The sequence below is a fragment of the Rhinatrema bivittatum genome, chromosome 15, assembly GCF_901001135.1.
Source record: "Rhinatrema bivittatum chromosome 15, aRhiBiv1.1, whole genome shotgun sequence".
Lineage (NCBI taxonomy): Eukaryota > Metazoa > Chordata > Amphibia > Gymnophiona > Rhinatrematidae > Rhinatrema > Rhinatrema bivittatum.
Window position 1 is genome coordinate 59,778,160 of NC_042629.1, and position 27,966 is coordinate 59,806,125.

The 27,966-nt window shown below is 44.4% G+C and overlaps 2 protein-coding genes across 3 annotated transcripts in view; one reads left to right on the forward strand and one right to left on the reverse strand.

Moving 5' to 3' along the window:
* Positions 1-425: 425 nt before the first annotated feature.
* On the reverse strand, positions 426-27,530 carry UTP3 (UTP3 small subunit processome component). The gene is made up of 16 exons (XM_029578996.1): positions 27,441-27,530; positions 19,986-20,076; positions 19,825-19,881; positions 18,326-18,382; positions 15,418-15,505; positions 13,460-13,534; positions 11,188-11,312; positions 9,870-10,016; positions 9,052-9,123; positions 8,459-8,499; positions 8,285-8,381; positions 5,733-5,894; positions 5,274-5,410; positions 4,655-4,718; positions 3,422-3,529; positions 426-1,015 (listed from the first exon to the last, which is right to left on the reverse strand). The coding sequence occupies exons 1-16, from the start codon at positions 27,455-27,457 to the stop codon at positions 926-928; spliced, it is 1,428 nt and encodes a 475-aa protein (XP_029434856.1). The 5' UTR covers positions 27,458-27,530; the 3' UTR covers positions 426-925.
* The window catches only part of CCDC30 (coiled-coil domain containing 30), an 83,958-nt gene continuing 83,506 nt past the window's right edge, over positions 27,515-27,966 (forward strand). Inside the window, exon 1 of one of the 2 annotated variants that reach the window (XM_029578994.1) lies at positions 27,515-27,953. The gene's annotated coding sequence lies outside the window, so the exon portion shown is untranslated. The remainder of the gene's footprint in view (positions 27,954-27,966) is intronic. The other variant, XM_029578995.1, reaches the window with a different exon arrangement.

A 27,966-nucleotide genomic window follows, 5' to 3' on the forward strand; every position in this document is an offset into this window, starting at 1 on the left:
GAACAGAGGATTTTAAATTGCAAAGAAAAAAAAATACATTGAATTTATTTTTTCTACATTCTTTTCAGATTGTACTCCTTGGGTGGATGATTGAATAGAGCAGGCCACCACCTGAAAGTGGTCTTACACTGGTTTCCCAGCTTGCTGACAACCCTTACAGTAGAGAAATTGATCATAATTTTGCACTCACAATTGTCTCCCATCCTGCTGTCGTTTTATCTGTTTGGTACAGGATTGGTTTTTTTTTTTAGTTAAAACTACAGCTCAACCCAGTTCGGCATAAGCAACTGAAAATTGTGGAGTGATTCCAGGGAGTAAGACAGATGTGGTACAAAGTCACCATTATGGGCTCATTTGAGGCCAAGGACTGGATAACATGGAAAATTACTCATTGGAGAGGATTACTAAGGAAGCCAAGCAGTAAATTCAACTACGGTTAAAACTTTTATTTGTAACATCAATTTGCTTTTGAAATACAGTCTGAAAATCAACTCGGATATTCTTGAACACTTGTTTTATTAAGTTCAAATTAATAGCTGACAGTTTTACCCATTGGCATAAAGACGAGACATCTTATTAGTGGATGGCCTCTTCCCAATCATAATTGAGGGCAGGAGGGGAAACTGCACTATTACCACACCTTTGGATGAATAGGGCCTTAAAGTTACATTGGTTGATCCAGCCCACTTCATAAATTAAAGTGTTAGGAACAGCTCATATTAAAGACTTGAATGGTTTCTTTTATAGCTACACTATAGTATGTGTAAAATAGCTTTCTGTAATTTTGCAGGAAGTGACTATAGTTTAGTAGCAAAGAAGCTACTGATGGTTATCCAGAAAATAGATTTGCTTTTGAAAAATGAAAAAAAATCCCTTAGATGCATAAGCCTTGAAATCCTGTAACCAGTCCCACATCCAAATGCCATTATTTAAGCTTGATGCTTTTCTTGAGCCCAGCACGGATGCCCGAGAGTTCACCAGCATATCTGCTATCTTCTTTTCGCACTTCACGGACCTATGAGAAAAATGGCAAAGTGTGATCTCATTTCCAAAACGATCGGAAGAAAGACAGACCAGACAACGGTCAATCAAGTCAGACTGCCTGAGCAAAGGACTTTTTTTTAGATCTGATTTTTTTTTTAAATAAAGACTTTGGTCTAATCATCTCATGTTGCTATAGCCTGCTGTTGTAATATAACATGTAGAAGCATAAGGGAATCCAGCATCGTGGCAAAGCAGATCTGTTAAGCAGTGTCACAGATTGCTTTTCCAATGACAAGGCTTGAGATGAAAGGATCAGAAGCACAGAAAACCAGTGCAGGGTCCAGAGGACATTCACCATATCCTAGTAGCTGCTTTATGAACCAGTATTCAAAGCCCAGGGTATTACATTTAAATAAAAAGCCTTTTTTTTTTTTAAATGCCCATTAAGGCAAATGGGCCCATGGCTGCACATACAGATGATATAGGAGCGGAGGGGGTACTTAATCCCCTTCTGGTATTGTAAGGGAACAACTCTTTACAATCTCTCCTTAGTCCCTGTAAATGGCTTTTAACTAAACATGCTGTAATTTATTTTATTAAAAAATATTTTAATTGGTGCTCCATTTTTTATTTACTCATGGCTGCAGTCTTCTTGTTCTCCTACCTCCCCGCTGTCTTAATTCAGGATAGTGGCTCTTTTTGTGTTTTGGTACCAGTTTTTCTTTACTTTTTCCCTGCTGCCTCCCTTTCCATGTCAGCTTCATCTCCCTCCTCAACTGATACCCCAATTTAAGAAGCTTCATGAATTTACTCATCAGCATGCAACTCCCTCTATGCACTTGGAGGGAAAGAGTACTACCTGCTCAGGGCAAACACTGACATGTACAGTAAACCATTTTCAAGGTTGCTTCTCTGCTTCTTTTTGGCTACGATTTGAGCCATGAGCCGAATAGAGAGACTGTTCTGGGCCTTTTGGCCAAGACTGAGAACTTGTTCAGTATAAAATGTTAACACACTGCCATCCAACTCCATGAGGGAAACATTCTTATGAGCCTGGCCTAAATAGAAGAACATTCTCAAGGCAACTGGCCTTTTTCTTTTATGCTTTAAAAATGACATGTTGATAAAAGGATGAATAAGCAGCCAGGTTTGAAGCATGTAGATAATTATTTTAACTATTGAAGTTAAGCAAGCTATTCAGTGTCATGTACTGACTAGAAGTACTCTAAATCTGAAGAGACTGCAGTGGATAATGTTAAACTCAAGAGTATAACTGTCCTCTTTGTTTTTTTTTTAAAGTCTCCCTGGCTGGATACTATCCAAAAAGCAAAACTACAAATCTTAGCTACTGGGTTCTCATGTTTCCAGAGGACAGAGAGTATTCACTGCCGTATCATGTGGGGAGGCATGTGCTGCTCTGGCACTACTCCAAAAGAGCCAGAGAGTGCACAGATCTATACCGAAGGGAAGAAAAAAACTTTATTCCAGCTGCTCACATGAGCTATAGCTACAGGAGGTACCTGAGATAGCTGTTTCACCACTGACGGTTCCTGGAGCTAGCTTCTATGAGCTAGAATAAAGTTGTTTTTTTATTTTTAAACATACACTTTAGGACTGTGCAGGCATCTTGTGCCCAAGCAGAAGCAGCAGTGAAGCCTGCTTGTCCATTCACTTCGCTGGAATGGGAGATGAGGCACTAAGAACATAAGAAATTGCCATGCTGGGTCAGACCAAGGGTCCATCAAGCCCAGCATCCTGTTTCCAACAGAGGCCAAGCCAGGCCACAAGAACCTGGCTGACACACTATCACTTGGGAATAAGACAATGTGTCAAGCCCATAAGGAGCATAAATTCAAGCCTGTCTACCAGCAAGCTACTGCTTTTGTTAGTAGCATCTGTCTAGGGAGAAATCTCAGAGGACTGGGCTTCAGGTGACATCCAGATTTAGGGTCCCAGCTGAGGACCACTGCTCCAATGACAAAGCCAACTGAATTGGAAGCAATAAAAAAACCCAACACACTAGGGATGTGCATTCATTGTTCTATGAGTCCATGCTTGTACAATAGAAAATGGATGTGTGTACTGCAAAACGAATGGCTAACGAATGCACATCCCTACAAAACACATCCCTGGTTAGTTGTGAAGGAAGGCACATGGTGCCAGACCCCAGCTCCACTTCAGATTGAACTGGAAACGCAAAGAAGGAGCAAAGGTAAACTGCTGAGCACAAAAAAAAAAAATAAAATTCTATAGCTGAAAACATTTTACACTTTAAAAGAACACCTGGTCATTGTAAAAACCTGGATAGTTGCAAAAAAAAAAAAAAGTAAGTACAGCCATCTAGGATACAAAAGCAGGTAAAAAAAAAAAAAAAAATTTCCCAACACAGTAATGCAGTTATTTTGCCTGTCAGCTGAATGCTCTTTTAATTACATACCTGGCCCTTTCTCCGAATCTTTGCACGTCTAAATTTCTCCCTGTGCTTAACTCTTGGGTTACGATCAATCTTCTTCCTCTTGGGTGTCAGCCCTTTATTTTTGGCAATCTGCAGAAAACAAAAACGGGTGATTTTAATTCCGGATTCCTGAGTGGGGCTTCTGCTGCGTGGATAGGCCCTGTAGGAAGATACAGCTGGAGGGAATGGGGATTCCTGAGACTCTTTGCAAGAACGTTTACAGCACGGTGGTCTATAGAAGCAATTCCCGGCATGTTGGACACTGGAAGCCTAGCGCAGGGTCCCAAGAACACCACCAGCTGAAAGACTGCAGGATGCGTCAGTTTTAATGATCTGGAAAGCCAGGGCACTGATGTTCTATATTTGCATCTTTACGGTTTGTAGCATTTCAGGTCTCCGCTCACTAGGAGGAGCAGCGAGGGACTAAAAGGGAGATGGATTTGGCACACTAAGGAAAAGCAGGCCTGAGGCTGGAAAACAGTACGTATGTGGTTAAGCTGAAAGGAATCCGTAAATGGATGCTCAAACCTAATCCCATTTTGATAGTCCAGATCACCCAGAGAAAGGAAAAATTCCTCCCCTGCCCTTCTGCAGTCAATTCCTTAACAGGGTGAAACATTCTTTCCTGATCCCAAACTGGCACAAATTGCTGAATCAAACTATACCCTAATTATTCTTGCCTGTTTTCTTCAAGAGCCTGGCCTATTTTTTTTTTTTTTGTTAAGTTCTGCACTATAGCTATGACCAGTATCTGTTGCCAAAATTTCCTATAACTCTACGCTGAAGATTCCTGGCTTCGAAGGGTGACAAAATTGACCCTTACCCTCCGAGAATGTCCACTTATCTTGTTAACCAATGGTAAAGATCCCCAGCAAGAGCGGGTGTGGGGGACACATGACAGCCGGAGACAGGGGTTCCTCACTGATAAATCTATACAATGTAAAATAACCCCTCCCCACCCTCAATCATCCCGAAAGGACAATAGCCCAACGTGGACAATCGTTTGCGATAACCTTCACATTCCCTAAACCCTATAATACAAAGGTGGTCTCACCAGGATCTTAGTAGAAGGATATCTTTAGCCTTTCTTGAAATGGTGACAGTGAAATACTAAGGACCCCTTCCCACTTTAATGCCAGATGCTTTCTCCCTCTCTCTGCGGCTGACATGGATACCAAGTAAATTCTCACGCTCCCTGACCCCAACATAAGATACCTGATATGTTATAGCTCTCTTTGCACTGGGATCCTCCCCTTCTACTGCAGGTTCCTCCTCCATGCTGGAAAAATAGGGGATTTAAATAGTTAGAATTGTTTGTACGTTAGTGTAAGATCAGTAGCGGAGGAAAAGGGAGCCTTATATTACATGTCAATTCCTGTTATAGTATGTTTACTTGTTTTATACATTTCTAAATTACAGTCTTGTTTTTTATATTATCCAGAATGCATTATAATCACTAGAACCACTATCGCCTGTATGTCCACAAAGTCATTAAATTTTTTCTTTGATTTTTAAAAGTTGTATGCAAAGGCTTTCTAGGCAAATGTTTCTATAGTCTAATCATTGGATCTCTTAAAATAAAATTTAAAATTCTCTTTATGTAGCGTAAATCTCACCTTTGCATATCGCCTTTATTTTTGGCCCAGTAGCTCAGCTGGGATTCTGGTGCCAAAAAAAAGAAGGCCTTGAAAACCAGAAGCCCTAATCAACTCCAAGTGCGGCCTCACTAAGACTTGGGTTATTTTTTGGAATCATATTCAGTTATCCTCCCCAACTTGATTGGCTGAAGACAAGGAAGGCAAACATTCCTGCTCCTTCTTACAAAGGCCCTCACCTCGTCTTGTCTGCTCCCTTCTTCCTTTTCATTCGCAGCATCTCCTCCATCTTGTGATAATATTTCAGGGCATCCGCTTCCTCTTCTAACTCTGAATCATCTGCTGGACTCATGTCCATAACATGAGAGCTAGGTCGCTGCAAGCAGTAAGTTAATAGATCATAACACTAAAGGGCTGAACCAGATTATAAGACTCTTCAGGAAAGTGTGTGTGTGGGATAAGTTTATTTTTAGTTTATTAACTGCCTTTCTGAAAAGCAAACAATCAAAGCGATGTGCACCCCAAAATTACGCACATTCAAAGATTGTAGAACCATCCCATCCAGCTACTCAATCCAGCCAAAGGAGAAGCCTCCCTGGATGCTAGAGAAGCGGGTGCCCAGGATGTAAACTTCAGGCATCGCTGAAATCCAGAACAGTTGCACAAAAAAATAAAGGAGAGGTGCAATTTTCTTTTACCTTCTGAAGAGACTTCGAATTGCTTTTAAGCTGGTCAACGGGGTTTCGGGAAACTGAAATGGGCTGCTTCTTTGTTGATTCTCCGTTGTCGTAACCTTTCACCAGGAGCATATGGATTTCAGACGATAATCTTTGATCCACAATGTCCAAATCATTGATTAACTATTAAAGAGAAAAAAAAAGAGAAGAAAAAAAGGTCAAAGCACAGCCCTTGATTACTTTCTTAACAGGAGCTTCGACAGTACTGCAAGATATTGATCAGGTAGGTGCAGGGAGCCCAGAGGGCTCGGTGGATTTGGAGCGGGAATACAAAAGCTTTTTCTGCGAGGTCCTCAGTTCAAATCTCGATCAGGTGTGGTAGTCAAAAATAATTGCCATCTGAAAGCTGTTCCGTGGCCCGTCTGTGATGGGACAGAGACCTTCAACTCATCATCACTCACATCTGCTGATGCATCAGGGAGCAGCCTTGCTGGCAGTTCCGGTAGAGGCCAAGGACTGACGAGCATGAACACTGAATTACCATTTCACCCTTAGCAAGGTGATGAAGGGAGGAGAAGCTTGCACTGCCGCTGGCCTTGCTATACCTGTTTCCTTGTATTAATAACAGATTTAAATGACCAGTGTTACTAATTGTTAATCTCTCCGGTGGCCCCTTTCCGCCACTGGTCCTTCCCCCCCCTTGCCTTATCTTCTTCCTGCTTCTCCCTTCTCCTCCTTCCAGCTGCTGCCCCCTGTCCCCCCACCCTTGTTTTATGTATTTTCTGCCTGTTACATTGTAAACCGGCATGATGTCCTAATAATCCCAGCACCTATCATAAGCACTGAATTCACCTGAAGAGAGAATGTACAAATTATCAAAGAGAAAGATGTTCAGAGTCTGCTCCTAGCCCACCTTGTAACCTGTAAGAGCAGCAACTCTCGATTCACAACCCAGCTGGATGAATAAGAAGGGGGGCGGGGCACCTCTCTCATGACTTTCCTTCCCATCTGCTCTTTTGCCTCTCCCTCTCCTGGCTTAGACTTTCCTCTATGACCCCCCCCCCCCCTTCTCCAAGCATCCTCTGGTTCCCACAGCGCTGGGCCTAGACGAACACGCTGCTGATGTCTCCTTCCCAGAGCCCAGCTGATTATGCGGCCACTTTTTGCCTGGTATAAGAGATTGGTTCCCCAGTACACAGACCACCAAGCACTTTTAGATCTGGCTTAGCAGGAGGAGGGGCCCTGGTTGGCTCTTTTCTTGTCCTCCATGAAAGCCTCTGCCTCAGTCTGCCCTGGCTCATCTCAATTCCTTAAGGTCACATCACAAAAGTATTGCTAACAAGTGTTACATTATGTTACACTTCAGATTTTTTAAGTTGCCCTACTTTAACAAAAGGACCCAGGGTGGCTTACAACATTTGTTATCAAGCAATAGCATTTGCATCCAAAACTATCAAGTACAATAATATATCCAATACAATAGCATATTCAACAATCAAAGGCAATAAACTAACCCTTCCCTCCTCCTACAAGGAGTAGGGGAGTGAGCAATATCCTATACCAGTGATGACGAACCTATGACACAGGTCAATGGTGACACGCCAGCATCCAACACCACCCACCAAAGTTATAGGACCTCTCTATTGGGAGTCACTTCAAGATAATTTCTGTTTTCATTTTGTTTGAAACTGTTTTTAAATGAATATATAAGGATAGTCTGTTTTGTTCGGGGAGTGGTGGTGTGATACACCAGCAGAGCCAAGATAGGCATTTTCCGAATTTTTGACACGCCGAGCCTAAAAAAATGTTTGCCATCATCCTTCTATACCATTTCCACCCAAGCTTCACACAGCTCCAGGTCATTTAAGACAGACTGAGCTAGTCCTGATTTTCAACTCAGGCTTTTCTTATGGAAATCAGAGCTACAACATCTCATGAGCATCGGAAATCATCCACCTGGCAAGCCAGAGACAGAATTCAGCAACATTTTAAAATTGACATTAAAATATTTTTTAAAGCAGGACAGGACTAAGAAGCAATGGTCATGGGAAGGGAAATCAAAGAAACAGAGAGACTTCTGCAGAAGTCCTGCACAAAATGAACGTTTAAAAAAAAAACTCTGCCCGGTACGCAGAGAATTATGACTATGTACACTATGCATAATTTTATCTGCAATGAGGGGACACGTGCCGGGGGTGGAGTCTGGGCAGATTTGGGACTCCTATGCATGCACTGAGATTTTAGAAAAATCATGCATGTAAACTTTCTGGGCCTGAATTATGGGCACCAAAAATAGCAGCTGTAAATTGTGTGGGTGTGGTTTTGCTGGGGTAAATGCTCAAAGTGGACTTGTGCGCTTTCAGTCCGCTTTGGAAACTAGTTTGACTTCTGTACATGCGTCTGCTTAACTTACACATGGCTGCAAGCGTTACCACCCCTCCCATGAAGAATCGGGATTACTGGTGCGCCATGAGACTAGACTGTAAGCTCCATGGAGCAGGGACTCTTAACTGTATGGCTCTGGATACATCTAGCAGCACCTTAAAAATGTTAAGCAGTAGTAAATTACTCACATTTCTGTAGGTAACAAGCCTTTCGATGACAGGATGCCCATGAACTGGAATTCTTTTTGCTTTCAAAACTAAATAATAACTAATATTTGTGCAATAGCTGTAGGAATAAAAGATATAAGCAGTTAATATTTAGCACTGAGCGGACAAACTCCATTTATAGGTCAGCATACTTACTTTAAGTAAAGTTGATATTTCATCTGAATATAATTACTTCCCTATAAAAAAAAATAAATTTAAAGCGATGTTTTAAAAGAAAAACTAATGGAGCATGTTAACGGATATATCAGAGGATAGAAAGGTACAATACAACATCACAAAATAGGATTGGCTACACTCATAACTGGACAGAGGATAAACTGAAAGTGAAGAAAAATGCTGTCTAAACTCTATGGCCAGAGTTCTTGGCATACTCTCTGTGAGGCAGTCTGTCCAGACATCTTGGCACATGCCCAGAAGAGAGGGAAGGAGATCCCATCATAATGCACTGGTGAGTCAGAGGGGGCCTCTTATGGCCAAATTGGGGAGGGGAAAAAACAAACAAACACTCAGAAGCTGCTAATTAAGGATCATGGAGTCTGAATCCCTCAGCTGGACGCCTATAAATGACCAGTTGAAGCTCATGGGCTAGAAAACTAAAAAAAAAAAAAAAGCCTTTTATTAAAATTCAGCATCAGGTTATGGGCAGGGTCTTTTTTTTTTTTTTGTAAAAGTTCCTAGCCTTTTACTCCACAGTTAGAAACAAGAAAGATTTTCTATGCAATTCCTACCTTTCCCTGAGGAATGCTTCCTTCTTTCACTCTCTGTATCAGAGGTTCCAGCTGATCTTTAAGTTCTGTTAACTATTTAAAAAGGAAAAATAAAAATCAAATGTAATGATACTGCTGAAATGGTGCTTAAGAACAAGGGAAGTTAAAACGGTGCCCATCCTCCACCCATAACATCTCTGCCTTACTCCACTGCACTGTCTGCACACCTCCTCCCCCATAAAGGCTGCATCGTGCTTGCCCTCTTGCAAAGCCAACACACCTGGGCTACCCCCAGTGCACAGTCTGTCCATCTACTATAGGGTTACATGGCAGCAACTACCTTGCTTGGACCGCAGAATAACCCAAAGAAGTTTATAATAATTAAAAAAAAAAATACAATAAATCAATGCATCGTGTCTACCCATGCTCTACAGCATTGCAGGACTGCCAACCTCTGAAAGCAAATCACCACTAACCTACCCTGACTATAATGTGTCCCCTACAGGGTTGCATAACACATCCACCTTACCCTCAGTATGCTGGGTCCCCTACAGGGCTGCACAATGGCCACCCTCTCTGACAGCACATCTCCTCCATCCTACGCTCACTATATTATGTCCCCTATAGGGCTGCACGATGGCCACCCTCTCTGACAGCACATCTCCTCCATCCTATGCTCACTATATTATGTCCCCTAGAGGGCTGCACGATGGCCACCCTCTCTGACAGCACATCTCCATCCTACAAGGCACTATATTATATCCCCTATAGTGTTGCATGATGGCCATCCTCTCCCACAGCACACCCCGCCTACCCTACCTTCACTGCACCATGCCTACTTTTACTCTTAAATCTTGAATAAGTTCCAGCAGTTCTGGAGATTCTTTTTTCAACAACTTCAGTTTTTCCTTGTCCGACATTTTCTTCAAGTCTTTTACAATTTTTTGTTCCGTCTGCTTTTCTTCACTCTGCTTCTCTGCAAAAGCCTGCAAAAAGTAAGCATGCTCTCTCAGTTTGCACTCTTATTCTGTTTAAAAAACATTTGCTTATCGTCCCCCACACCAGTCCAGACGCAAGGGTTTTTCTCTCCTTCCAGCAGAGGGAGACAGAACAAAAGCTTTACTGTATGCTTGGTACTTAAGTCACTGTGTCGCCTGCAGTCTCTCAGTAATCTCCATCTCCCTCAGCTGGTAGGAGTGTCTAACCTGCAGTCAGACATTTTACTGAAGAAACTGCATCCAGGGGTGTTAGGTCCAGTTTTTTGCCTATCCACCTCGTACAGTAGGAGTGAACAGGGGATTGATGGCCCTTATTGGTCTTCTGCCTTGGATTTCAGGAGGACAGGATAGTGAGTGGGGCTTGCCTCTCTCTTGCAAAAGCTCCAGGCCTGCCTAGTGGGAGAAGTCTACTACAGGGAAGTACCACTTCTCTTCTTACTGCTGTCTTATTTTGCATGCATTATTGCTTTAAAGAATACAAAACAGACACGGTGAAAGGTAGGGGAGGGAGCGGATTGGAGCTGCTGAGACTGGGCAGCATAGCAGCTATTGCAGCACTTTTCCCGCGGTGTGGGGACTGAGTTAAGGGTATTTCTGCCACACAGAGAGAGAGAGGATATTCATTTTCAGATAAATCTGCTTTCCTGCGCAGCATGTGTGTTCACTCTGGCCACTTCTAGGCAGCGTGGGAAGGCACTGTGAGGTTCGCAGGGAGATTTTGCCATTGCCTGGCCTCTGTGACTTGTGCGAGGGCAGCAGGGAGGGCCCTTTGGAAGAGGGCCGTGCTGCCGTTGATGTTAAATGGGGGAAGCAGCAGCCCCGGGCTCTCAGGCAGACTCACCGACAGCAGGAATGGCAGACATTTTAGAGGCAGCTCCTGCAGTTCAGGGAACTGCAGGGGTGGATTCTACAGATGCCCTGCTGTTAATGCCATCAAGGAGGGCGTGGAGCCTCCACAGGAAAAACCCCACAGACTGCCATAGGACAAGAGATGTAAAATAATTTATTAAAATAAAGTTTTGAGAGATAATTTTATTTCTGCATGCATATGCATTATAATACAAGCTTGTTTGGTAATGCAATAGTCTTGACAATCTGCATGACACTGCAGGGTATGCCCACCAATAGACTTTGTCCTTACTGTTTTACAGGATCTTACCTGTATGAAGTCTAGGCCATAGTCTTCCTCATTGAGATTTCCAAGTAGTCGTTTCTGAATGTTCTGGGCCTCTTGCTCCTCCTCCTCTGCCTCGGCATCTACTTCCTCCTGACTCTTCTTACTTTCTGTAAGGACAGACACGCAAGTCTTGCCAAATCTATCCAGACCCAAATCCTTACATCATTTTGTTTTTGCCTACACTCAACATGCCTCATGATGCTGCCCCTGCCAACACCATGGCACCTAGCTCAGCCTTCATTGATTTAAATATCCAGTTTGCAACCTAGCTGTTGAAAAAATATTTAAGGAGCTATTTAGTTAATGTGAAGAACTTTGTAACGCTATAGAAATTAGTGGAACAAAGATAATCATCAATTATAGCGTAACTGCTTGGCATAAGGCCTAAGTTCTGAGAATAAATATGCCGTTTTTCTTAGCTTGCTTGTAATAAGAAGTCATGAGATCAGATATATTAACAAGAAATTACTCAAGAGGATAAGGTTACAGATATCAGGGAAAACTGACATCAGCAACCTAGTCACTTCTAAACTGCTGCTGATATGATTAGACAGACAGTTGAGGCCTCAAATGACAAGAACATATGGGAGTAGCCCAGAGAAGAAACTGGGACATTGGTCTTTTATGCTAATTTTCTAGACCTAAGTCAAGACAAACTGGGCAGATTAAGAAGAAAAAATATATCAGAGGAAAAGCTTGTTGAACTTTACAGTGGTTAATAAAGTAACGGATGAACTGTTCCTGAATCTCAAGCACTGTTTCCGATTTTCCAAGATATATAAGACTCACAATGGAAACTGTGAGGGGAAGTATCTCTATATATATTCTTAATGCAAAATCTAATCTTGTATGCTTTCATTGCTTATTCTCAGAATTATAAGTAAATCTATACTTAAGTGTGTTGTGTATTCTATGATATAACCACCATTCAGCCTATCCACTACACTGGCCCAGGAAATTTTCTGGCTGAAGACTCAAAATGGAATTTCTCATTTATAATTTATACACTAAAAATTATGGGCCCAATATTCAAAGCGTGTTCAGCACTATTTAGCTGGATAAGCGGGGCTTATGCAGCTAAGCAGCAGCCGCTGAATATGTGCCTATGATCAGCAGCCGCCACTTAGCCGAACAAGTCCCTTATACAGCTACAAGTTATACGCCCAAAAAGTAGATGTGTACTGGGCGAATTAAGTTAGCCATATAATTTATATGGCTAATTACCAATATCCGGAGTTAGCCCCATAAGCTTACGTCTAAGTTTAGATACCCCATAGAGTAGGTCTAAACTTAGCTGGTAGTCTTATCCGGCTAAGGGGGCACATATACACATATATTCAGTGGCTCTGCTGTGCCGCTGAATATACATCGTAACTTAGCTGGATTAGTCATATCTGGCTAAGTTACTTAACTAGCCAGCACTGGATATTGGGCCCTAAATGTTTTCAGATAAATTTAGTTGTTTCGGTATTGCAATTTATTCAGTCATCTCTTGTAACATTCTCCCATAATGTTAAAAATACACTGTAAAACTATTAAAGTTGCATATGAGCAGCTCTTTCATCAGGACTGTCGCTTTCCTGGACATAGAACTGCAACAAGAGATGGGCGCTGGCCATGTATCAGGGCAGGATCTACTGCATCTAAGCCATCCCAGACCAAATATTTGTCTAGCTTGCTCTTAAATCCTAAAGAGGATGTATGCAGGTAAAAGTGTTTTACCCGTGTTAAATCAGCTGTCTGAAAACTTGTCCTCCCTCAATGCTAAAAGTCCGAAATGCACATGCATTTAGCCACATTAGGGGGAAAACATGTAAAATTGCATTTTCAAATCTATAGCTGTTATTTTCAGTGCAAAAAAGTGTGCCCACAGAAGCAGCAGGTGCAAGTTTCAAAGTGAAAGTACACGCATATTTTAGCTCTGAAAATTGACACAAAATCCACGGGCAAAAAACATATCCGCTTCAACTTTGTCCCAACACGGACAGTTGAAAACATCCCCCCTCTCACTCCCGCTAGGACGATTCCACCACCTCCCCTGGCATCATGTTCCAAAGGCTGACTCCCCTCACGGAGACCCAGCCTCTTCCCAATCTCAAACCTAAATCTCCCCACTGCACTTTAATCCCAACACTTCTTGTTCTCGCCCCACCATTCCCCACCCCCCATGGAGATGAAGAACCACCGATCGCTGGATCATGTGTGACTATGGAGCTCAGTCAACACAGAATATTAGAAAAGCTCAGCTTCATACTTTTTTTCTCCGACTCGTAGTCCGTGTCATAATATAGTTGCTTCTTCTGACCCCAAGCCAACTCATTGGGAATGCCTGCAAGAAAAGAAAAAAAGCGGGGATACAATCAATACAGTAAATAAAGTTCTGCTAAGAAAGGGACAAAGTCAGAGTCTCAATAACAAACACATCGGGAGTCCATCTCTAAATTCTCCATCGTTCACTTGAGGATCTCTCTTCCAATCCTGGCAAAAATTGAGATCTGCACAGCAAACATGCAGAATAAACAGCACTCACATAGTTCTATATAAACAACAAAGGAATGGGTGGCACAAGACAATCACTCTTCAATACATTAATCCACAGTTTTATTAGATCTAGGACAACAGGAGGAACCCTTAAGGCACAAATACTTACATTTATTCTTAGTAGGATTAATGCCTTGAACAGTGATTCATTTCTTGTGCCACGTATTCCTTTGTTTTTAAAAGTTAGGATCTAACCGCTAGATCTAGCCAATCTAGCTTTCTGCTTACATCAAGAGAAAGAGGCAAGGCACTATATATATACATTTTATTTAAACATGTCTATGCCGCCAGCCTTTTCTCCCCCCCGCAAGCTCCACATGATCATCCTCGCCTATCTTCCTGCACTGCAGCACACAGCTCCTTTCCAAAAACCCCAACCTCAGGGCTCACTCAACAACAGCCAAGGACACGGCAGCCTCCTTGGCACAGCTCTGCCCGATTCATTTTTGCATTAAACCTTTTTAATACAAACTGAAAATTCAGCTGCTCCTGAATGTTTTCCTAGAAAGACCACCTCGCTGATCTCCCGTGCGACCATTGCAGTGATACAGTGCTGCTCTCAGGACAGCGCCGGCTGCCAGCACGAGAGGTTTAAAAAAAAAAAATTAAGCGGGAAGAGGCCATCAGCTGTGAGTCCGCCACAGACATGCACTTTCATCTTGCAATGTTGCTGCAAAGATACTTACTCTGAAGTCAATTTTACAATGAAAGGGTAAAAAAAACCCCAAACAAACCCTACTCTAAAGCCAAAGAGTCGTGGGACACTAGCCCCAAAACAAGCTAGACTCATCTCCAGTCAAGAGAGTGGTATAATGCAGTGGTGGGAAACTCTTTGGGAGCCGCAGGCCCTTCCCATTCATGCAATTGGGTTAGGGCCTCCCCCCAAAGATGGGCTACTATATAAACACACACACACACACACACTGCCAACCCATAGCTCAAAGCCTCCATTTTGTTTCAAGTTGCTGAAAAGAACAGAGAGGCAGACACAGAGAGAAAAAGATACCTCTTACCCCAGACATCCCAAACCCAGACCGACTGAGTGAAACGGATACACAGATACCCAGAGACCCCCACACACAGACAGAAACGCAGACATACCCCACATCTAGACAAAGATCAGACAAATACACCACAGCAGGCATAAATCTGCCAACAAAAGGTAGGGGGGGGTGGGTAGAAAGTTCCCTCTGAGGCCGCTCCGATTTCGGAGCGGCCTCAGAGGGAACAGGCAGCGCGCGCATACCCCGGATTTTATAAGATACGTGCGTATCTTACAAAATCCAGCATACTTTTGTTCGTGCCTGGTGAGCGAACAGAAGTACGCGCTCGCGCTAATTTATAAAATCTGCCTCACTATGTGTACAACTGTGATGCTCTCTCTCACTCCTGTCTCTTGCTATGCTGTTGAGATTTTAATTCTGCTGTAACCAACAAGTTCCTAACAACAACATACAAACTATTTATTCTCTAAAGAACGCCTACTTGGGATGTATAAGAACAGAAGGGGGCCTGGCAGACAGAAGATTATGTTCAGGGAGATTTACAATTTAATGTTGGAGTCAGGATGCTGGGCTTGATGGCCCCTTGGTCTGACTCAGCATGGTATTTCTCATTTTCTTATGAAATTTAAAACAACGTTGTTCCCAATCCCCTTTTTCCCCAACAAACCGTCATCTGCATGTTCTTCTAGATCACTCTCCATGGAACTTTGCTCCTCGTCTTCTTCGTCAGGGACATCCAGGGCCAAAACTTCATCCTGGTTTAAATAGGAAAGCATTAGCCTTAGCTAAATATCTAATAAATCTGTTTAAGGCCAGCACTGTGCCAAAACTGCTTTTTATGTACTGCAGATCAGCGTTTCCCGGCCCTTTCAAAGTTTTAAGGCACATCTACTTTACAAAAAAAAATGTTTTGTGGCATATCAGCCTCCACGGGGAAGGCAATATGGAGCTGGGGAGGACTCCTAGGATCTAATGAAGCGCCAAGGAAGCACAAAGCCCCACAATTCTCTTCCAAATTTTAAAGCAAGCAGGGTGAGGGTTGCAGAGACGCGCAAGCCCCTGCCACAGTGGACCAGTTCCCTCTGTACACAAGCGCAGGTGAAAGGAGAAGTCAGTGTGCAGCTGGCAGCAGGCTCAGTTACCTTGCTCGCAGCATGCGGCTGCAGGGCTCCTTCTCCCCCCATTCAGAGCCAGTCACCCCCAGTGCACGCGCTCTCCAACACTCTCAGACTGGGAGAGAGAGACAGAGACTGGAAGGACTCAAAGGAGATGGCTCAGGGAGGAGAGGAAGAGGAAGACGTGCTGTGTGCAATGCATGTGTGGCATGAGGCAGAGCACAGCTCTCCGGGCCCTTCATGCTACCCATTAATTAATCCCACTCCGAGGAGGAGGGGAAAGAGAGAGCCGTCCTTACCGCTGCTGCTGCCTGCTCCGACAACCTGTTTCCTCTTTTCTTTTTTAAATTAAACTTTAAGCAGCCTCACTACTGGTCCCTGCTCCCTGCACTGAAGAGAGCTGTCCAGCTCAATTCAGCAAAACTAAGAAAGGGAGAGGGAAAGGCCAAAACAACAACAGTAAAGTGAGCCAGGGAAAAGTGACCTCGTGACATGGAGGGATCTGGACCCCACGGCTGACAAGGGACTGCATCTCCCAGCACAGTTACACCTGCTTCTAACATTTATGTACTTTATACCATCTACCCTTTTCTTACATTCCTAATCCTCCTTGTGCCTTATTGTTGGAAACGGTGGAACCGCAAATGAAGAGAAATAAAAATATATGGTGACCATACAACTCCATGTCAAGCTGAGGGAGTCCTGGTTTTACCCCACTGCATGCATGCAGATGTAGTCTTGAGTTCCCCAAGACAAGCAGGACTAATTTCCTCGTATGCAGTTGTGGGGGTAAAACAAGGACTCCCTCAGCTTAACCCTCTTAGCATGGTACTATATTTACAAAGGGCAACCGACACTCTACCTTACTGGCTACACTCGCTGCCTTCTACTTGATGAATATAATACGATGTATAAGGATCAGGCCAGTGGTTTGACGACGGTGTTGTGCTTATTAAGGTCTCCTGCCCAGTGGGATACAGGTAAGCTGCAGAGGCAAGAAGGATAATGCAGCAGGGTCGATAGTGCTGGGTCAAACCAAGGGTCCATCGAGCCCAGCATCCTGCTTAAAAACAGAGAGCAACCTGGATCTCTAGGATCAGACAGATCCCAAAGATTAGATCCATTTCTTGTTGCCACACCCAGAGATAAAGCATTGGCTTTCCCACGTCTACCTAGCTAAAGGAAGAATTTGTGTACTATAAGAATACCAGCACTGAATAACAATTCTCGGAGAGAGCTTCTACCTAGGATTCCAAGTAGCAGTCGAAAAGACGATAGCAAATGTAGGAAGCATAAGGTTAGGGGAATCCCATTCCAGTTTGGGCAAAGCAGTTGAATACATCAAGCTTGGTGCAGGCCAGCTTTGCTGGGGGTCAATGGAGGGTTGGCCAGAAGGGCCTGTTGGGAGGACTGCTTGGTGTTTATGTGAGCAGTGGCTGGGATAGTTACACTGGGCCACCACTCCTGTAAGAAAATCATTATGCCAAATAGGCTGTAAGTCTTCCCTGATGCAGCGATTGTGAACCATGGTTCCCTGTTGCGGGGGGACCTGGCTTCATTTCATCCTGCAGCCAGCTACTGTAAATCACACTTGATAATAAAGATTGACATACGGTTCTACCAAAGCTTTGTCTGGACATTCAAATTTGTTTTGAAGCGCACCTATCACTTATAGTTACACTGCAGCCATTTGACAAACCATGCACAACACTTTGAATTCTCCTCTACTCTTGATAAGAAACCAGAGTAGCTTTTGCAAAATTGGTTTCATAAGGTCGGATAGTTGGACTCCGCCTGACAGAACACAGCAGCAAGCCTCTCATGTGATTCTTTTCTCCAAGGTTTCTCTCTCAGAGAGACGAGGCTAACTATTCTCCAAGAATAATGCATTTATTAAGGATATATAATTTTTATTCCTAGAAAATGGCAGCAATTTACATTACAGAAAACAAACCACTTGCTCTATATGCTGACTAATTAAAGCACAACTAATGGTCAGTCCAACAGCTCAGTGGCAGTGCTGCATGCCAACACAGGAGATCTAGGTTTCATTCCCAATCCCTGTCAGGGCCTGCGGGGATTAGGGAGGTTCTGCCATTGTAGAGGGTTCAGAGGGAGCCACAGAGTCTGCGGGTCCAGGCTAAGGATCACTACTGCAACAGATGGGCGAGATGGGAGATAGTGGTACATGTGAGGAAGTGATGTATCATAGCTCAGGGTACAGACACCCTAACAAAGGCTAGTCCCGATCCAGCTGGAAGCTCAAAGAAAACAGGAGGAGGATACCCAACAGGTCAAGCTCCACACAAAAAATACAAAACAAACAAAAACCCAGGATTGAGAAAAAAGCATTCTAGATTCAAATAGACCTTTGAAGGCAACTTTGCTTACTGCCTTAATATCTTACAATAAAAGCAGTGCTCTCTCATATACCAGCATATATATTACAGTCTCACTTACCTCACTATCCAAGTTCTCTTCTTCACTCTCGAACTCCACACCTCTTGCCATCAAATTCTGCATTAAACATACAGACCAGTAATTAACTACTATGCTGCACGACTCAGTACAAATGCCATGGCCCTGTAAGAGGCAAGCTACAAATTCAGTATGAGTAAGAACACATATGCTGATCAAACTAATACAAAGCAAACTCAGAAAACCAGATCACTAAATTGCTTGAACATCCCAGGATTTTACATAGTAACATAGTAAGGATGGCAGAAAAGGACCAGATGGCCCATCCAGTCTGCCCACAAGTTTCTTATGGTAGTATCTGCTGCTCCGTGCAGTTACCCCAAAGCCTTATGATAAGAGTAGCAATATTTACAATCAATCAAATCCAAGCAAACTCATAAATTACTGCTAGCAACATTTTTACTGGGTAAGGAGCTTCCTTGATAATTCAGACAATGCTGCTTCACGTTCTTGGCTTTGGATTTGGCCGTAAAAGCTGTCCTGTGCTTTTTCCCTTATGTCTGCATGTCAGCACCCCAGAGTCAGGGCCCATGTTGGTGGTCTGTATCCAGTTCCCCTTCCCAACCCCAGCTTCCTCCTGCCGTCTAATATGGAGTGTGCTCTTGAGCAGGCAAAGGGGGAGCATGAAAGGGATGAGCACGATAGACAAATGTCTTCATGCAGTTGTATTTTTCTTAGATTCAGTGTTGTCTTTATACTTTACTAAATCTCTACATAAACCTGCTGTTTGGTTATTGCACCAACAGCGTCCAACACACAAACTGCTCACAGATACAAAACCCCCAGGTAGAAAGTATCAATTCTAAAAGCAAATCTACATGGGTGTGTGGTCTGAGTGCTTTTCTGGGAGCTGTGTGACCCCTGGGGGTCATGGCATCCTCAGAAATTATAAGGGAATAGCTTGTGGCCAGGGTACTTGCCAGAGGCAAGCTGGTACCCAGCTGAAGTTGGGAGGTTACTAGGCTAGGGGCATGCAAGCAAGCAAGGCCTGTGCAGTGCTTGTCGGGACCCTCAAGTGATCAAGAGCTGACTCCTGGTGGGTGCTAAGGGTAGCACAGAGGCATTACATGGTCTCTTTCCTTCAGTGCTTGATCAGCTTGAGAACATGAATGAGCATTACCATCTACTCAAGTCACTATGAATCTCCAGTGGCAATATTTCCAATACCCGTAAACTTTTTCCAGTCAACATTTGTTTTACAAGTGGTACAATATCTTTAAAAAAACCCAAAAAAACCCAACACACTAGAATGGACAAAGTACTATAGATCTACTGCAAAACTTTAGATGATTCCATGGTGGGACTCACTAGAACCAATCAGATGAGAAGTTCAAAACCTACCAAAAGAGTTTATGTAAATGGAGAACTACACATGAAACAAGACTGAAATAATGCACAAGAAATTAAAAACATCTCTCCAAGGCAGTCAAGATCTCCCAAAAGGTAATCTGAATGCCGAGTTATTGCCCATATAGACTGACCTTAAACTTTTCTTCATGGAAATCGTCAACTTCATCATTGAAGTATTTCGAAGATGTCTGGGAGGGAGGGAGGCAGGGTTAAAAAAAAAAAAAAAAAAAAGAAGTTTGATTAAACATTTGCAACAAAAAAAAATAGAAGGCCAATTATTTTCCCAGCGTACCTCTTTTGAAGAAGACAAAGCCTCCTGTGGACCAATATCATCATCCACATCTTCCTCTCGTTCACCGGTCTGGCCTTTCTGCCTCTGAGCTCTGAAGAGAATTACAAAATCTATTCATTTTCTTTCACTGTGGGTTTCATATGGGTTTCAGTGCTTTTATTTTCACATGCATTGCTAGCAAAGAGCACAAAGGAATTTTATCAGAGACAGCAACCACAAACAATACCGCGCTGCCAATCTAGAAATCGGGCAAAAGTCAGAATCATGTGACGTATGAAGCTGTGAGCAGAGGCTGCTGTTATTCTTATCTCTTTGCCATCTTAAACTGCTGAAATTATTTTTCAGAATGTCCACAGCAGCAAAGCATTCATTCCCTGTGATCTGGGTTGAACAGTTTGCAAAGGAAATTAAAGGTGGAAAAAAAAAAAAAAGCAGGCACCCAATGAAGAACCTGTCTCAAAGGATGAAGCTTGGTAGACTCTCTAGCAAACACCAATGTAACTGACACAATCAAAGAAGTTATGGAGGAGCTAAACCATAAGGTCTACAAGTAACTAAGCTCATTTTCCTTCTCACTCCAAGTTATTGATTTCCTTGTTATATGTAACTGCTTTTTCTGCACTATTGTTCAAATTGTAAAGTTTTATTATTATTGCACCCCTGTTTCTTGTGAACCAGCATGATGGGACTATCGTCCTGAATGTTGGTATATAAAAAAACTTAAATAAATAAATAAATAAATTTATTGTATGATATTCTTCAAAGGGATTTACATTGAGGTACTATGCTTATTTCCCTGTCCCCAGAGGGCTCACAATCTGAGGCCTAGATTCATCATGTTGCTATACATTTCACATGAACAACACACCCATGATTGAAAAAGGAGCATGGCTAGGGTAATTTTTGAGTTCCCACAACATGCATTACTTTAGCTCTTCGCATAGGTATTTTACCGCGAGAGAGAGACTCTTTATAAGGCGCTCATATTAGTCAACTATTTCTGCCACTATAAGAGGGTCAACTAGTAGCTCGAGGTGAAGTTTTGCATGCGGTCAGGGTTTGGGGGCCAGTTTTACATACACAGTCAGAGGTATGAAAAGCACAGTACACATCAGTGAACATTTCATGTGATTTGGAATGAGCAAAGCTACACAAAGATGAGATTTCCAAGCACCGTAGAGAGTGCATCAAGCTAGGGCAAGAATACATTGTAGAAACCTCATCTTTGTGTACCTTTGCTCATTCCAAATCACATCAAATGTTAAAAAGGGATAGAGAAAGGATGGAGGCAGTCCAGAAAAGAGCTACAAAAATGGAGTAGGGTCAGTATCAGAAAACCTATGAGGAGAGACTGAAGGATATGACTATGTATACCCTGGAATAGAGGAGGGGCAGGGGTGATATGATACAGACCTTCAGATACCAAAAAGATTTTAATGATGTGCAAACGTCAAACCTTTTTTGTTAGAAAAATCAGTAGAACTAGGGGCATGAAATTAAACTCTAAGAAGGACACCTCAGAACCAACTTTGGAAAATATTTCTTCATGGAGAATCTGGTGGATGCCTGGAATGCCCTTCTGGAAGAGGTGATGAAGACAGTAAGTGAAAGAATTCAAAAGGGCATGGATAAATACTGTGAAACCCTAAACACTAGAAGATGGAAATGCAGAAAAGAGTGCATGGGGGTTAACTTGCCGGTATGGTGGTTACTACCCTTAACTAATAAGCCTTCATACTGTTGATGTAATTCCATTATTGCTCTCTGCTTCAACGGCAGGAAGAAAAGAAAAAAAAAAAAAAAAAGAGGATGAGAGGAATTAGATTCAGACAGCAACCAACAAGGACATTGAATTGTACAGTCTTGGTAAACAAATAAGCATGGGGTAACTTGCTGATGTAGCTGTTACTACCCTGAAACTTTTGATGAAACTCCAATACTGCTCTCTGCTTCAAAGGCAAGAGGTGACAGGGAATTGGACTCAAACAGCAACCAACAAGGCCCCTGGCTTGATGGTCTGTGAAACTGATAAGTATGGGGGAGACCTGTACGGTGCAGCAGATTCTACCATAAGCTTGTTGGGCAGACTGGATGGACCATTTGTTCCTTTTCTGCTGTCATTTCTATGTTTACATATATATGATAAATGACCAGGTGAGTTCGTACCTGAAGCAATTAATTGCACAATTAGTTGCAGCAGAGTAAGACAATGCTATCCATAATCAAGGAAATGGAAACTACATGGAAGCGCTTGAACTCTCTTACAACAGCTAATCAAAAACAAAAAAAAAAATTAAAATTCAAAAATTCAAAATACAGCCAGAAATTTCTCATTCAATGACATGAAAATCTTGAAAATAGACTGAGGAACATCAGGTTGCCTGGTTCCCTGTTAAAACTGAAAGAAATAGATCAGTAAGTGTATATTCAACATGACTACCTAGAGTCCGGAAAATAGATAACAAGAACAGATCCCTGGTATCTGCAAAACAAGGGTCAATCCCAAGCAATGACTATCTGGCTGGATAATTCTAGTGACAAATGCCAAGTCTCTGGCGGGGATGGCAAAGCTTCCAAAATGTAAAGGAAGTTCAGCATATCGTGTGCCATGTTCTACTCTGAGAAGCTGCAAGTCTCACATCAAGAGAAAGTTTCTATTAAATGAGGAGAGCAATTTGTGAAAGGTGGAGGAGTCTGGTTCTCTTTCCTGGTTCCTTCCATTTATTGAGATGTCTGCAAAATGTTTAATGCATGCACGGCTGAAGTTTAAATCTTTTACCCACTCATGCATGTGCTAGATTTTTTTTTTTAATTTAAATTTTTAAAATTATTTTTTCTCATTTACTTTTTTTTTGCTTATTTTTCTTTATATTTTAAATTGACACTTTTTTGCTCTCCTCCATTCCTCCTAACTTTTTTTTAATCCTCTCAAGCTTCTCTCTCCCACTCCCCATCAACTTCCTCTCTTCTTCTTGGGCCTGGCCTGGTAGTAAACACTTTTAGGCTCCTGGGCATCCAAGTATTTTCCAGTCCTGCACAGATAAACTTTACTGAGCAAGATAGAGGAAGCCAGTCCTGTGACAGAATTGACCAGATGGTCCATCAAATCTGCATGGTTATCAGCTGTATAAATTTGACTGTTTGCAGTTGTCAATTTTGTCTTCCCTCACTGATCCTCTACTATTCTGGGCAGATAAGTACATAAGCCCCCAATGCCTAAAGCAACATCCAGGCCTTTCCCATCTCATGTCTTTACTCAACCTCTTAACCTTTTTTACCACTGTCCTCTACATCTATACCAAGCATAGATATGTTACGCGCCCCACCCGCGGTCGTCCCATGCACGGGACCGCTCACCTTTGGGGGGTCACACAGCGGGTCCCGGTCCTGTCTCCCTCGCGGCCCTTGCAAGTCCAGCTAGGCCCTGGTGTCCCACAGCGGCAGTCACCGGACCTTCGGTCACACGCCAGGCCTCACACCGGGCCCCGGCATCTCAGCAGCTAGCCACGCCCCTACAAGCGCGGACCAGCCACCCTGATTTAGGTTCCAGGGTGGGGCCTAGTTCCACGGCGCACCCTGATTGAATTCATGTTAAAAGGAAGTTCCTGGCCTCACTTCCTTGCCTTGGCAATTGGGTTGGTTTGTTCCTGAGATTGCCCTTGCTTGTGTTCCTGCCTGCTTGTTCCTAGTCTCTTTCCAGTTCCCTTCCTGCTTGTTGCAGTGTTCGTTGTTCATCTCCCTGGTCTTACCCCGGACTGACTTACTGGTAAAGACCTCAGCTTGCTCCTGACTTGCCTGCCTGCCTGTCAGCCAACCAAAGACCTCAGCTTGTTCCTGACCTGCCTGCCTACCTGCCCACCCAAGACCTTTGCCTGCTCTCTGAATCTTGACCCTTGCTTCATTGACTACTCCTCAGATTGATTCCTGGACTTTGACCTTGCTTGATTCTGGGGCTCTGTCCCTAGCCTCACCATCTCTATATTGGTTCGCTCTCCTCCAACCTGTTTCCAGCCTCAAACCCGATAGCGCTCCTCTAGTGTCTGTGGGTACGCCAGACTTATAATCTCCCAGGAGACCCACCTAAGTCCAAGCGGCCCGGATCCCTAGGGGTTCCTCCTGGGGGGACCTCGGGCTTCCAGTGGTGAAGCTCTACACTGCCTCTGTCTCCTTCCGTGCTCCACCCCCTGTGGACAGTCCCTGTACTGCCACAGGACAGGGGTCCACCCCCGAGCACAACAGATATGTTGTCATTTAAGTTGCTATGCTATTATGGGCCCATTATGGTAATTTCATTGAGACAAGGAAGACATTTTTTATTTTTTTTTTTCATTTAGCTCCTTCCCATAAGAGAGATCTCTCGCCCACACCTCCCCTGATCTATTTCCCGGTCAGCAGGATAACAGCAGCACACCATTGCTATATTTGTCTCCCCTGCCAGATGACTTCATTGGTTTGAACCATGGAGTCAGCAAGTCCTGTGAGACTAGAGGATATCACACAATATAAACAAACCACATAACCGAAACCTGACACAATATACAGTTGTACAGTTCTGTCCACCAATTCAGGCCGGGAGAGAGGGAGGGTCAGGGAGTTGTAAAGATATCTGAGGAAAGGAATGAAATGAGGTCAAGAGATCAAGGACCATAGTAAAACAAACGGGCTCCAAATTCTGAGACAATAGTGGTGACTATAAAACACTTAAATATAAGCTCACGGATAGATACTGTAAAACCGCGGGAGAGCGGACGAACGCCCGCTCTCCCGGCGCACGCACCGGCCCTTCGCCGGTGCGAGCGATCCAGTATTCAAATGAGGTGACGCGATGCAAACGAGGGAAAGGAGGCGCTAGGGACACTAGCGCGTCCCTAGCGCCTCCTTTTGGCCTGGAGCGGCGGCTGTCAGCGGGTTTGACAGCCGACGCTCAATTTTGCCGGCGTCGGTTCTCGAGCCCGCTGACAGCCACGGGCTCGGAAACCGGACGCCAGCAAAATTGAGCATCCGGTTTTCGGCCCGACAGCCGCTGGCCGAATTCAAATTTATTTATTTATTTTTTTTTTACTTTTTTTTACTTTTGGGGACCTCCGACTTAATATCGCTATGATATTAAGTCGGAGGGTGCACAGAAAAGCAGTTTTTACTGCTTTTCTGTGCACTTTCCTGGCGCCAGAAGAAATTAGCGCCGACCTTTGGGTCGGCACTAATTTCTTAGAGTAAAATGTGCGGCTTGGCTGCACATTTTACTTACTGGATCCCGCGCGCATACCTAATAGGGCCATCAACATGCATTTGCATGTTGAGGGCGCTATTAGGTGCCGCGGGTGGGCCGCGTGTTTTCCTCCCCTTACTGACAGGTCGATACAGTAAGGCTGCGGTAAAAACAGTGCGGCAGTGTCAGGCGCACCCTTCCTCCCCGCACGCACAGTTCTCTTCACTAACTCCCCGATACTCTCTTCTAATCGCATGCAAATGCATGCCGCGGCTTTAAAGCGTTAGGGAAAGGTTATGCCCGCGTAACCCATTTTACTGTATAGGCGCTTAATACAGCGCCTATACAGAAACCTGGGTGCGCTGGTACCTGTCATTTCAAATGGCATTTGGAATGACAGGCACCAGGAAGTGTAAAAAACATGAAAAGTCGGGAGAGGAGAAAAAGCAGAGCCGAGCCGAGCAAAGCGAAAGCGTGCAGCAAGCCGGCGAAATAGACCTGCGAGCAGAGGCAATAGCAGCGGTTCGGTAAGCCTGGCACCCTCCTTGATGTAGTACGTCCCGGATGCCCCCCCCTCCCCAGCGCGCCCGCCACTACCCCTTTCATCAGCTGCATCCACTGCGACCCGGCAGTCCCGTGAGGCCCTGCGAGCAGAGGCAATAGCAGCGGTTCGGTAAGCCTGGCACCCTCCTTGATGTAGTACGTCCTGGATGCCCCCCCCTCCCCAGCGCGCCCGCCACCACCCCTTTTATCAGCTGCATCCACTGCGACCCGGCAGTCTCGTGAGGCCAAAAAAAAAAAAAAAAAATCCCCGGCTCCCGCGCCCCCGCACTGGCCCGCCGACTCTGTCTAGATCCCAAAAGTAAGTCGCATAAGTAACTTACTTTTCTGAAGCCATCACGATCGTAGCTCAAGACGAAGATGGCCGCCTGCACGGGGGAAAGCATGCAATTGGCCGCTGAAGACGTGACGTCACATCTCGTGCTGCCAAACGTCGGGACGTCACGTCTTCAGCTGCCAATTGCACGCTTTCCCCGTGCAGGCGGCCATCTTCGTCTTCGTCCGGAGGAGCTAAGATCGTGTTCCTGATGACTTCAGAAAAGTAAGTTACTTTTGCGACTTACTTTTGGGATTTTGACAGATCCCAAAAGTAAGTCGCTTTTGGAAAAAAACAAAATTGTCGCTTTAAGGCTGGATAAATTATTTTATGCATTGTGTGATGTCGCTTTTTGAAAAAAAAAAAATTGATTTTGGTTTTTTTTGCTTTTCGCCACCGCCTACCCGCCCGATCGGGAGGAGGGGGTTAGAGTCGGCGGGCCAGTGCGGGGGCGCGGGAGCCGGGGATTTTTTTTTTTTTTTTGTAGGCCTCACGGGACTGCCGGGTCGCAGTGGTAGCATGGCGCTGTGAGGGGGGCGAAAGGGTATATACCCATGAACGGATTTGAGTGGGAGCGCTCTGTGAAGCGGGACATGCCCGTGAGGGGCATAATGGGTGGATGCAGCTGATGAAAGGGGTAGTGGCGGGCGCGCTGGGGAAGGGGGGGCATCCAGGACGTACTACATCAAGGAGGGTGCCAGGCTTATTGTTTTATTGTGTTTGAGTATCTTAAGCGGTGTCGATGGATTTGTTACTAGACTCACAGTCCTAACTCCTTCTAGGGGGAGGCGGTAAAGTAGCAGGTTAAGGCCGCTGCAAAACAGCGGGTTACTGAGGAGATAGTATCAGCGCCCGTTACAGTATCGGAGGGGAATAGCTAATTCCTTCATTATACAGCTTTTTCGTTCATTTACATGCTGGGTGCGGAAAGGGTTATGTGTCTATTTTACAAAGCGCTAAGGACGCGTGAAACTGGAGACTGTATCGCTGGTTGGCCTTACTCGTCTGTATTGTGCGCTCCGAGCACGTTACAGACGGGCAATCTTCGACCGGACGATACTGTATCGAGCTGTGAATAAGGGGTAAGGGAAAACACGCGTCCAGAGCAGGCTGACAGTGCGCTCCGACGGAGCACACTTTACTGTATCGACCTGATACTAGGAGGTTTTTCCTTTTGCGTCTATAGGAAAACCGTTTACTACTTTTATCATCCTCTATTTCTAGATGAAGTGGTGGGAGAGCCCGGCCTGAAACCAGAAAAATTAAACTGAAGCTCCTAACAAGACGCGAAAGGAACCTATCGCAACACATACTAACCACCTCCTTTATCACAATAGTACAAAACAATCCCCTCCAAAAACACTCTTACCTCCGAGGCTTCCCCATGCTGCTTATAAATCACTTCCGCTTCCGGTTAGCATTTAAACCAACATCGTGACTCCGCCTCTCCCACGCCGGACGTGGAATGGCTCAGGCGGCCGTTGCTATGACACCGGCGCGCTCTAGGCCGAAGCCACGATAGGTTCCAGCGTGCAGCAGCAGCTGCCGGGGAAGGCTCCGGCTGTGGGCGCTTCCCGCTCGCCCTTTCTCGATACCGGGAAGGATGTCTGAAGAAGGGACCTGGCCGGTCTCGAGCGCTCCTGGGCGTTATCGAGGCTTGGATGGGCCTTAGGTCGGCCCGGTAAAACGTCTCCCAGCTGGCCGGCGAGCCCGTTTGATGTCTTCAGACAAACGCGCAGATCTCCGGCGGAGCTCAGAGCTCGGGGAAGGCGTGGGAGATAACGGAACTGGAGGAGGTGAGGAGCAGGCCCTGGCGACTGGCTCACTATTTTGGATTATGAGACTATCACTGAATGGTTCAGAAATAATCTTTCCACAGCAGGTGAGCTATGGCT